General features: G+C 44.5%; 1 protein-coding gene across 2 annotated transcripts in view; it reads right to left on the bottom strand.

The window, feature by feature from the left end:
- Positions 1-12,678, bottom strand: part of TACR1 (tachykinin receptor 1) — a 33,854-nt gene that overhangs the window by 3,522 nt on the left and 17,654 nt on the right. For both annotated transcript variants that reach the window (XM_042474062.1, XM_042474063.1), the window contains 2 exons: positions 682-832; positions 126-322 (listed from right to left, as the gene is read on the bottom strand). In XM_042474062.1, coding sequence (XP_042329996.1) covers positions 126-322; positions 682-832 — 348 coding nt within the window. The remainder of the gene's footprint in view (positions 1-125; positions 323-681; positions 833-12,678) is intronic.

Genomic DNA, 12,678 nt, shown 5'->3' with positions numbered 1-12,678 from the left:
GAACTCCAGTTGACCCTGCCCTGGCACCCCATCCCAGAACTCCAGTTGACCCTGCCCTGGCACCCCATCCCAGAACTCCAGTTGACCCTGCCCTGGCACCCCATCCCAGAACTGGAGAGTCTTACCTCTCATTGAGGCAGCAATAAATGATGGGGTTGTACATGGTGGAGCTCATGGCCAGCCACAAGATGGCCAGGTAGACCTGCTGGATGTACTTCTGCTGGTACCAATCTATGTTGAAATACTGCAGGAGGAAGTAGACATTGAACGGCAGCCAGCAGATCGCAAAGGTGCAGACCACAACGATCATCATCTTGACAACCTGCCCAGGAAAGAGAGCCTTGTAAGGTCACAGCCACCAAGTAGACTCCAGAAGGTCAAAAACAAAGAGGCAAAAGCTAGCAGAAGGGTGGGCTTTCTGCTAGGAGCTGCCCAAGAAAACCCTGTGAAATGCATGGGGTCACCATAAGTCAACTTGAAGGCTTGCACATACTCATCTACCATAAGCCATCCCACTCCTAACCCCAGCAGCAAAAAAGGAGTTGCCAACCAACATGCTTCTCATGTTACTGGTTCCTCATGCATTGCCATTTTAGAACCTGCCCTAGGCTGAGAAAATGCTGCTCTTTCCTTTCCATTTCTCAGCTCAGACTCCAGCTCCAATCATCCAAAGCCACTTACCTTGCGCTTAGCAGACACTTGCTCATGGTAGCGGTCGGAGGAGTCCCCTGGGATTTCGCTGGCCCAGAGCGTGATGCCAACCACGGTGTAGGCATAGCCGATCACTATGAGAGGGATAACGTAATTCAGCAGAGTCACACAGCAGTGGTACCTGGAAGGAATTGAGGAGAAGGGTTAAGTCTCTGGCTGTGGAACAGCTGGGTTTATGCAATGTGGGGTAGGATAGACAACTTAGCACCCCACGGTCCTTTTGCACACAGAGCATCCCCTGGTCACCCTTCTTTTTGGCTTTCACCACATCCAGGAGTCTGAAACTTTACCTTGATAGTTGTATTGTAAATTAATGGTTTGCGTGGGAATAGTTTGACTGATGGCTGTGGGTGAAGACAAATGCAAGACTAAGTTGTGATGGCATTTTTAATTATGTACTTCCCCCTACTGTCTTGATGAAGCTGCTCATTTGCATCTTGCAAGAGAAAGTGTTCTTCTGCAGCTTCTCCTTTCCATAAGAGGAGCAGAAGAAATGGTTCAAATGATCTCCTAAGCTAGGAATGTGTTCCAATCCTGTGACCGGGATGAGAAAAACTGGGATAATTGATGAGAGCTGGAGCATTTCCAGATTATGTGTGCATTTGTGTGTATGTGTTACTGCTCTCAGTTCACAGGCCTAGCATTCTATCTTTCTTTCTTACAGTTTTTCCCTGGCAGGGAAAACAAGATAGAAGAAATAGAATATCTTGGAGTTGGAGGGGAGGCATAAGGACCACCTGCTCCAATTCTCTGCCATGCAAAAGATGCCCATCCAAACCCTTTGGAGGTCTGAAGACCTCCAAAAATGAAGAGTCCATCACCCTTCCAATAAGTCAGCTGGAGTCATCCAGAAGGCACATAACAACAAGAACATCAATGGTTGCTTCCCCATGAAAGCCTTTTACCGATGGCGAGAGATTTCTTTCCTGCAATCTGTTCCAGCATCTCATCCAAACATGGCTCTCCAACCCTGGCTGGCCCTGCAGCACATCAGAGGAAGGCACCCTAAAAAACCACACTTCATACCTCCTACTTGCAACCAAAGCCTTCACAGCTATATTGCCCAAGAACATCACACAAAACCTCAGCCAACAAAGGATGACATTCTCCTACTGAAGAGAAGCAACCTGCTTCCCTTTTGTTCTGGGACCAACCTGACCCCCTTTTAAATTATTATAATTATGGAAGGCTCTTTGTGTCCAGGGCTTGAGGATTAACTCTCTGGCTTCACACAAAGGGAAGACTAAATGATGTTCAGCTTGTTTCCAGCCCTGAAATCCTTTGTATCGACAACCAAGTTATCTGACTCATTTGCCTTGGGTGCTCTTATGCTCACATGCTCCTCAGAGGAATGATTGGGATCTAGATATTTTAAGAGTCAATGCCCCCCTTTATATGAATCACAGTCAAAGTGAAAAGTGGCCCAGAGTGACCTCAGTGGCACAGGATTGCTGGCTGCAATTGCCCGTCTTTGAAAACTTTAATCATATGTGAGGACAGCAAACATCTCTATATATTTTACATAATGCAAAACCTCCCCATCGAACAAAGGTGATAGGGCAGAGGATGGAATTACGAACATTTTCTATATACCTGGGACATAATTCAACAATGTGCTTTGTTGTTGTTGTTATTGTGTACTTTCAAACCATTTCCAACTTAGAAAAGCTTATCAAGGGGTTTTCTTGGCATGTTTCTTCAGAGGTGGGTTGTCATTGCCATCCTTTGAGGCTGAGAGAGTGTGACTTTCCCAAAGGCACCCATTAGGCTTTTATGGCCAAGCTGGGATCCAAACCCAGAGTTCTAGTCCAATGCTCAAACCTATGTGCCATGCTGGCCACAGTGAAATGAATGAAGAGGGATACAAGAGCACATTTGTGGCTGTGCCTACTCTCATTCATTTAAAGACACAGAATTGCAGAAACATTGCCCTGTTTATCTGAATCAGTAAGCAAGGGGAACCTGTTGCTCCTTTGAGGCTACCCGAGAGAAAGACATTGGCAGCATGAGATTGCACAGACTTAATTCTGCTCCATCCGATGCATCTGCTCAGCCCTCCGACTTCTGCACCAAACTCTGCCTTGAGACCCAATTGCTGAACCCTCTCCAAGTGCCCTTGCAATCCTTCTTTATGCGCCAGGCTGGAAACATCCTAGATTGGGTTTCATGGTGTTTTAAATGGATGTTCCTGCTGTTTTACGATGGTGTTGTTGTTTTTTACGCATGTGCTTTATGATCTGATCCGTCAATGGCCGCTGAAACTGATTCTGCAGAACAGCTGAGATAATGATACGTAAATAAATGCTGATGTCTCCAATGCATTGCTATTCATTTAGCAGAGTGGTTTCCCCGTTTTCCTCCCTGGAGCTCAGGGCCCACCTAACGCCACACAAGAACCCTGTGAGGTAGGTAGGATGGAAGAGGATGATCAGCACAAGGCTTCCCAAAGAGCTTCACAGTTCAGTACCTTTTGAAGGAAGGCTGTAGTCTAGCCCTCAACCCTCTACATCACTTTGCTTCTCCATGCACCTTTAATGTGCCCAAGTCATGCCCAATGCCTTATAGTGCTCCTGAGGAACAACAGCTTATTGGTGATGATTCAGGAACAGCAACTGAAAATTGGGAGTGCACCCTTTTTATCTTTCACGTTGTCTCCCTTGTTCCCCATCCCAGAGTGCAAAACGTCAGGCTTGTGTAGTGCAAATCTCCTTTGTTAATGGTGTGACAACACCGTTCTGTTGAACAGTAATGCTGTCCATTGGAACCAAGGTAGCAAATGCACAACTCATTTCGCAACAAAATGCACATGCACACCCATGCGCAATGGGCCTGCACAGCCACCTCTCTTTCTATAAGCTTGAATAGAAGGCAGATGCTCTGCACTGGATTAAAAGATCTCCAACTGCTTGCAAGGGGAACTTAGACATGAGTAAGACAACAAGTGGCAGAAAAGGGTCTCTGGGTTTACCCCATCTAGCCACCCTTGGGGTGTCATATGAACAGTTAGGACACCCCCAAAACCTTTCCTTAATATGCTTTGATAGAGGAATATTCCGCCTGTGTAGGATCTAACAGACTGGGCTCCAGACGGCCAGTTTGGGGGCATTCCTTGTGCTTTTGTGAACATGTTGATCTACTCCTGCTCCATGCCATCTACATTATTATTATTATTATTATTATTATTTTCAGCCTGGGCTCTTTTCTCTCTCATTTCTATGTCTGTCTGCCTTTGGCAGATGATAAGAACCAATTGTACTGAGCAGAGCTTGAATTAACTGGTTACAAGGGATGCAATTGTTTGCAATGAGCCTTCGGAGCAGGAACAAGCAGGTAACAAATTTGGACGGCAAAAAATCAATGTGAAGACAAGGGATGGTTATTATGTCAATGTAATGAGAAACATTTCTAGTTGCTTTTTTTCCTTTTAATGATAAAATTAAGGCACTCTGAAATTAAGGTACTTCAAAGCACATTTGGAGTCATTTTCTGTGGATTATTTCATGGTTTATGCTATTCTCTGATGTTTCAAAGTATTCTGAATCTCTTTTTTAAAATATATTTAATAAACATGGTAAATGGCCTGAGCATTGGACTAGGCTAGAGCTTAGCGATGGCTCATGTTGGGCCAAGGAGTGCCACATGTCTGCCTCCATCTCCATTGGCGCATTGGGGGGGGGACTGTGGTTCTGATTGTGATTAGGAACCAAGCAGAGTTAGGACTCCTTTATATCCCTGGCTATAAATATTTATACAGGCATAATAGCAGCCTGGGAGCTCTGGGGAATTCCTCCCTCTCGCCCACTTTTGTACGCCACAAATACGCTCCAATTAACAGGACAGAAAGAGGAGCCAAGATTTCTTCTGAGACTCTGGGATCAAGAAGAGTGTTGGAATTGCAAGAGCTGTGATCTGCGGCCGCACACGGCGCATGGTGCTACATCTTCCATGACAGTCTGCCTTCAAAGGCAGGAAGGAAGCGTCTACCATTTGGACAGAGAGTTGCCTTCCATGTCAGGGGGGACAGTGAATCCATGCTACGTTTTAGTCTATGAACGCAGCTGGAGGGGATTAAGCATCTTTAGAGTTTATATAAAACATGGAGTGGAGCCATTGCCTTGCTGACATGGAAGCCATCACTCGGTCACCCCACCGATAATGACCATCGCTTTGGTCACTCCTGACTGGTTATCTAAGACATCTGCTCCTTCCTGTCTTGATTGTTTTTAATTAATGATTTTAATTATTTATTTTATATGTCATTATTGTTATATTAGAACTTATGTTATACAGTGTATGTAAGGAAGGAGGGGAGGAGGGGGGTCTTATTTATATTATATGAATTTATTAGAGTTTATTTGTGTATTGGATTTTATTATTGTACTACTGTATGGTATTTATTTGTGATTGTAAGCACCTCGATCCTACATTTAATAATACATTGATTATTATTAATTCACCATTATCCCTCAGTTTCACAGTCAACCAGTTGCTGCTGATGGGAGCCAGTCCTTGGTGAAAAGAGAGCTTCTCCTCTCTGAAAGAGTCCTCAATGAGGAAGCATTACAAACAAACAAAAACCTGTGGAATTACAGCCTCATAATTCAGTCTCCCATCATGAGCGAAAGGCAATCTGGTTCAAAGCTTTAGCAGCGTTATCTTTAATAACCGGTATATTTATGCAGCTTGCAGAGTTACAGAGAGGGGGGCAAATAGCAGAGCATCATTTAATCACGTCGTTTGGCATTCATAAAATGGCACATGATAGATACACTGAGATGCGCACTTTTCATTTTGCAAATGAACACTGAGGGAAAAAACACAACTTAATTGGAGCGAAGCTAGTGCTAAAACAGGGAGGCCCTGGCTTTGCACACCAAAAACCCTCTGATCAGCTAATAAAATTGGGAGAGATTAGGCTTCCATTTGAAAAATGAGAAAGCAGACTTTAAAAGGCAGCAGCATTCAATAACAAAATAATAGAAGGCATCAGAAGGTAGAGGCTGAGGAGGAAAGCTCATTGGAAGTGACAGCAATGGGGTGATAAAATGGGCCCTGGCTCTTAAAGAGGCCAAGATGACTATGCTACCTGCTCCATCTGGAATACTAAGCAGAGCAGAAAAGGAAAGAAATTGCCAGCATGGCGCAGTGGTTTGAGCATTAAACTATGGTTCTGGAGACCAGAGCTAGAATCAATGCTTGGTCTTGGAAACCCACTGAATGACCTTAGACAAGTCAGACACTCTCAGCTTCAGAGGGAGGCAAAAGGCAAACCCCTTTGCACAAATCTTGACAAGAAAACCCAAAGATAGGTTTGCCTATGGTGTTGTTGTTGTTGTTGTTGTTGTTGTGTGTCTTTAAGTTGCTTCCAACTTATGGCGACCCTAAGGCAAACGACTCACAGGGTTTACTTAGCAAGATAAATGGCTTAAAGCACTTAATGCCATCCCCAGGGCCCTTTCTGAGGTTTCAGATTTTCTCCCCGAAATCTCAGGGCCTGGGAATATCCAGAACCTGTAAGCTCCTCTATCAAGGTTGCCTTAACATGTGGAGTTATGCGCTGATGCAACCCTTGCATTGCATGCAACCAACATTGTGCAACCGAACGCACAACTGGATGTGCAACAGAAGCTGAAGGTGAATGTAAAACTGAATGCCCAACAGAATATGTAATATACAGTGGCACCACATTCAAAATCCCACGCCATTCCCAATAGTTCCGCCGCACAGCCTCCAATGGGCAGGAAACCTTGTCGTTAGTGGATAACCATCAGTGCCATGGCTCATTAATCTATTAGCCCTTACATGACATCTCAAGAGATAAGAAGAGATGAGAATTAATTAGTTTTGTTCTCAGATCTAATGGACTAAGTGTGAGAAGTCAAGAAGAGCGGATCTTGCAGTAGCTGCCTCTCCACAGAAGAAGTCACATTCAGCTGCATGGACCCCCATTTGTGACTCCTGGACCCCAATTCTCTCCAACCCCATTTCAAAAATCAGCATGATCTTTGTGCAATTCTTGCTCCCAACTCAGACTGGAAACCTCCAAATCTATGAAAACATGTAAAAACACCCCAAGCACCCAAGAACACTATGCTGACTCCAGATACCTCTGTTGTCTTCTGTAGCCCTTCTCAAAATGGTGGCAAGAAGTGACATGGCACCACTTTTGAACTGTTGCAGAACGTTGCAACTTTCCTGGACACACAGTAAGGGATCTACAGGTCAATTTTGCATTTGTCTCTTTTGAATTTCCTGAAATCTTAGTTTTGGCCCCATTTTCTAATTGATCAAAGTCTTTCTGAATTCTCTTTCTGTCTTTCAGTGTAGCTCCATCCCCCAATTTTGCATCATCTGCAGACTTGATAAGGATCCCTTCTAAGCCACCACTGATAAAAAATACCAAAGAGCATCTTCCCCAGGAGAGATCCCTGCAGCGTTGGGGACCTCCTTCCAGTTTGAACCACAGCCACCAATTCCTCCGTAATTTGCTCCCAATAAAGTGCCACGGATCCCACAAGGGCCAGAAGAAACAAGAGAAAGCCGAAAGGAAGCATCTGTTCCCACAGATTGATGTTTTCTAAACCAGTGATGCGCATGGCTTCTATCGAGTGCCCAGTTGGCACACTTTGCTGCCAGCTTTCTGCCTTAATCGCAAGCACCTACAGACGCTGAACGAAGCCAAGAGGCTTTCTAGCATTCTGCAAGTTAGTCCACAAAGGCACCAAACTGGGCTTAGAGTCAGAGAGCATATCTAATACTTGCTATCAGCTGGCAAATGGAGAGCTGAGTGGCTAATCAGCCGATCAGTAATTATGGTTTACATTCATCAATATGCACCGAAACGAAGCTTCTTGCAGTGACCTCAGCAGCCTCCGTCTTGCAGGCGTCTCCTTAACCTGGCCCTCTGCGGAAGCAATGATTGCATCCAGTCTCAAGTGTGAGTCATGGCCAGAGTTTCTCTTTCCGCTGTTCCTCCTCTTTGCCTCTCCAAAGGGCTCATGTGCTGCTGCCCTGGTCCATCCCTGGTGACTGACCAGCATCACCAGATGACCCATTGAAAGCTGCAGGCAGCCTTCCTATCACTTCGCATAATTTTAAATTGCAGAGCATCAGTTGGATGCTATTCACTCACCTTCAGGTAAGAGCTATCAAGTGATGAAGGAGCAAGCAGGTGATGTACTACAAGGCATCAGCAATGATCTTGATCTGCCTTTGAGTATCAAGAGAAGGGGTGGAAAGAAGATGTGTTACTCTCCAATTCCCAGGAGAACCGTGGGTTTCCTGACTCATAGGAAAGCCCCACTGAGAAAAACAGAGCAGCAGCAGCAGCAGCAAGAAGATTCACACTTTGAGAAGACTCCCAGGGAATAATTTGGCACAAACATACATGTACAGAAAAAGCTAAACAAGCCAGTTATGCACATAAAACACATTTCCTGTGAGACACGAGGATCCTGCAACCTTCTTGTGAACTATAAATCTATATTCATGTTGTTGCATGATGGTTGGCCTTACACAATCCTTCTGCTGAGTACCAGCATTGTGCAATTGATGGCATGCCTGCCTATCGATTGTTGCTATGTGCAAAAGGGAATGTACAGGGGTGGTTCTTGCAATTCAAAGGGAATCAGGTGGAATGCCTGAGCACAGTGTTACACACTATCCAGCAACACACAACTGGATGGCTGGAGTCCTGTGGGATAATCCTACTAGTGGAAGGGTGAGCCAACATATAGATCAATGGCTCAGCTCTGTATAGAACTAGCAAAAGAATGTAGGTCCGCACAAAATTGTATTGCTTTCAGAAGTTGATATATTAATGCAACCATGAACTGCACATTGGCCCCACAAGGACAACTGTATGTGTACAACACCAACAGGATTCTAGGCAGTGTGTTTTGCACAGAACCTACCGCTTCCTGCACCTATATTATTTCTGCACAAAGTAATTCCCTAGACAATTTTGCAAAGTGGAGAATACCATCCAAGATTGACCCAGAAAGACTCAAAGGACACTGCCGGTGTCTTCTCCATCACAGCTGAGCATCTATGCACCTGGAAGGCAACTGCCGCCAGATGCTGGGAGCGCTACTTTTTGCTCTGTGCGCTTGTCTCTACAAGTAATCCTCCTGTACATACATTCTCTCAACACGGTTTTTTCCTGCAGCGATATAAATGAGATTCCCAACAGGGGAAAAGCAGCAGACTTAACGCTGAACCGTCCAAAGCGGGGGAACTAGCAATGAGGCAAGAGGCACTGATTAGAATAATAACAAAACAGAGGAAGAACACCAGTGGCATTCCAACGAAACCAGCAGATATATATAATGAAGTCTAAAGGGGACTGGCGGCGCTGGGTGCGGGGAAACAGAGCCATATGGAGAAGGAAAACCAGATGCCGATTTAGGGACTGGGAAACTGAGAGGCAATGGACAGACCTTTGGAGACCCCAACTGCGGAAGAAGAAGAAGCAGTCAGAGGATAGAAATCAGATCCAAAGAATCATAGAGTTGAAAGGTGCCCCAAGGGTCATCCATTCCATCCCCATTTTGCCCCATAAAACCCAACAAACAGTTAATATATATATTGAGAGCACAGAGAAGGCTAAAGAGGCAATACTTCACCAATGGAAAGTTTCTGGAGGAGGAGTTGTCTGACTACAATTAGAAATAGTCCCATAGAATCTGGAAAGCCACAGGTTGCCCATTCCTTCACTAGAGAAAATGTCCATAGACTTGATGAATTATTTAACAGCAACAACAAAAATTAGATTCATTTAATAGTTATGCCGCAGCACTCCCTTGTCTCCATCAGTCAGTCTCTTTACTCATGTCAGGCTTCACTACCTCAAGTAATTCAGAAAACATGACATTTGCAAAGCGTGCAATCCCCACGCTTCATAAAAAAAGCAAGGCTTCTAAAACATTTCAAATGCAGCCCCTGGACTCCCTAAAATGCTGAAATGAACGCTGATAATCAGATTGGGGATGAGTGCAATGTTTGCCAATCAGAGAAAGATGGATCATGATCGCCATCAATTGTCTGCCCGGGAGAGAAGCCAGCGTGCATCAAAATGGGATGCTTTGGAAAGAGGAAGGAAAGCACGAAGAAAGAACATCTATTGCCTTTGAGGCAGTAAGGGGAAAAGAAGATGAAGAAAGCAAACAAAAGCAAAGAACTAGTCATGTCTCCATTACTAAATGGTTGTCATTGTTGTTGTGTGCCTTCAAGTCATTTCTGACTTACAATGTTCCTAAGGGGAACATATAATAGGGTTCCTGGGGCTGAGAGAGTGTGACCAATGGGTTTCCATGGCTAATTAGGGAATTAAATCCTCATCTCCAGAGTCATAGTCCAATGCTCAAATCCCTAAACCATGCTGGCCTCCAATTATTAAACTACAGCAAGAAAATCTTGGGGTCAAGGGATGTGTGGAATTCCTAGACGCATAGAATCATAGAGTTGAAGAGACCCCCAAGGACCACCCAATCCTTTGAAATAGTTGAAGATTTTCCATACCTTCCAGTCATTGATTAGAATGGAATTGCAGTCAAGAAATCAGAAGAAAGCTAGGACTTGGAAGGACAGCACTGAAGTAATTAGACAAGACCCTGAAGTAAATACATATCATTGAATACTAAAGTTAAGTTGGCCCATGCCAATGTATTTCCTATTTCTACGTATGGTTGCTAAAGCTGGACAGTGAAGAAAATGGCTAGGAAGAACATCAACCCATTTGAGATGTGATGCTGGAGAAGAGGCCTGAGGATACCCTTAACTGCTAAAAAGGCAAACAAATGGGCCCTAGAGAAAAGCAGGCCTGAACTCTGAAGCCAGGATGATTCAATTGGGGCCGTTGTGTTTTGGCCATATCTTGAGAAAACATGCCTTATTAGAAAAGACAGCCATGCTTGGCAAAGTAGAAGTAGCAGGGGAAAAGGAAGACTATACACCAAATGGATGGACTCAACCAAGGAAGCCATGGTTGCCCTGGATGATCTACAGATCAGGGCAATTGAGGCTAGCATGACTTGGAGGTCTCTCGTCCATAGGGTCCTCATAAATTATTGACTTGATGGCAGTTGTCTGGTGTAGTTGTTTGTGTGTGAGACTATGATTCTGGAAACCAAGGTTTGATTTCCAGCTCGGCCATGAAACCCCCTGGGTAAGTTAGGACAAGTCACACTCTCTCAGCCTCAGGGGAAGGCAATAGCAAACCTCCTCTGAACACATCTTGCCAAGAAAACCCCATGATAGGTTCACCTTAGGATCACCATAAGTCAGGAAACAATTTGAAGGCATGCAACACCAACACCAACAAGGTATAGGAAATGTTCAACTTATGATCCACAGCAATCCCAAGGTTCGTTTTCTTGCTAAGAAAACCCCATGATATGTTCACCTTGGGCTGGAATGATTTGAAGACACACAAAAACAACACAGTTTCCCTCATGGAAGTAGCTGGGCTTTATTTTTTGCTGATGTGAAACACCTGCATACAGTTCAAGGTTGCAAAAGCAGAGTTGTGCAGTGGGAGCCATTGTGTGCAGATGTGGTGCCTATGGCCATGGCAGGGGCTTGCACAACTTTGCTGTTCAACGCAAGGATGGTGTCTCACAATCAATGCATACCTCCATAGGCAGCAACAGTGCAGAGAAGAGAGATGTCAGCATCCGCTCCAATGTTAGCCCAGTGAAAGTGTCCCTAAGGAACATCTGGAAAAATGTGAAGGAGTGTTTTCTTTACATCAAGATACTTATCACAGAATTTGCAGCAACATCCCCGGAGGGAGAAGAAAATGTCTGGCAATCCCCTTTGACTGTGAAAAAACATTCACTGCTATAAGAGAAGACACAATCCTATCTGGGTTGATTCAGTCATGAGCCACCAAGAGCCATTTTTAAGAATCCCATACAGTCCTAAATTTTCCGAACGTAGGATGCTCAGAGAGCAACATTATCCCTTGGATGGCACAGAGAAACAGATAACTCTGATGTTTCTATCAGATTCCCTCTACAAGGCTTCCTTGCTGTAGGAAACGCACACCGACAAACAAGGCTGTGAAAGACTCAGCATTACCTGAAGCCAAAGGACTACAAAAGGAGCTTGAAGGCATTAATCAAAGCAACTATCTTTCCTCCCAGAAGGACTTCAAAGGAGACGGGGAAATCGCATTAGGGGAGAGTTGGCTACAGATCCTGATGGCTGTCATTGCAGCAGAGACCCAACATAAAAGCCTCCTAGAATCCACATAAACACACAGGAGTCACTGCAGAGATGAACTCACTGTCCACCACAACCTCATCTTTAAAGGACATGTATGGAAATGCATTGCATGCACAGGTTATCACTCATGGAAGCAGATGGCATCTCGGATGATCCAGAACAACCCTTAGGGGCAAAGCATAGATCCATCTTTTTGCAAACAGGAGCTATTTTGTCCTCTTGGTGGCTTATTATTATTATTATTATTATTATTATTATTATTATTCAGATTCCCAAGGACTGGATTAAGCTGCCAAAGGTTACAACGCCAACCTCAGCAGACAAAGGGCCATATTCGACAGGAGACAATTTACTACACAATTAGCATTTACAGGAACAATTTCTTTTTTTAACCTCCATGCAGAAGGACAGGACATTCTGGCCTCCCAGAGTCAGGTTTCGTCACACAATCTACACAACAGCCACGCCACAACGACAACCATAATCCTGCCGGTGATGCTGACGGAAACTGGACTATGCATGCAGACTGAGTTTTTTGGACAGTGTGTAGTGTGTAATTTTTGGACAGTGTATAATGTAATCCAACTGGTGGTAACAGGAGCAGAGTTCTGCATGTGAAATCATTGTGGTTGTGCAACGATGCACCCAGAGTTGTGTGACAGTCCATACTGCACACTGTCTCTGTGCACTGCACATTGCACATTGTGCATTGGGATGACCATTATGTTCACACTGCACATT

The sequence above is a fragment of the Sceloporus undulatus genome, chromosome 6 (assembly GCF_019175285.1).
Source record: "Sceloporus undulatus isolate JIND9_A2432 ecotype Alabama chromosome 6, SceUnd_v1.1, whole genome shotgun sequence".
Lineage (NCBI taxonomy): Eukaryota > Metazoa > Chordata > Lepidosauria > Squamata > Phrynosomatidae > Sceloporus > Sceloporus undulatus.
This window is presented reverse-complemented; position numbering and strand designations above follow the sequence as displayed.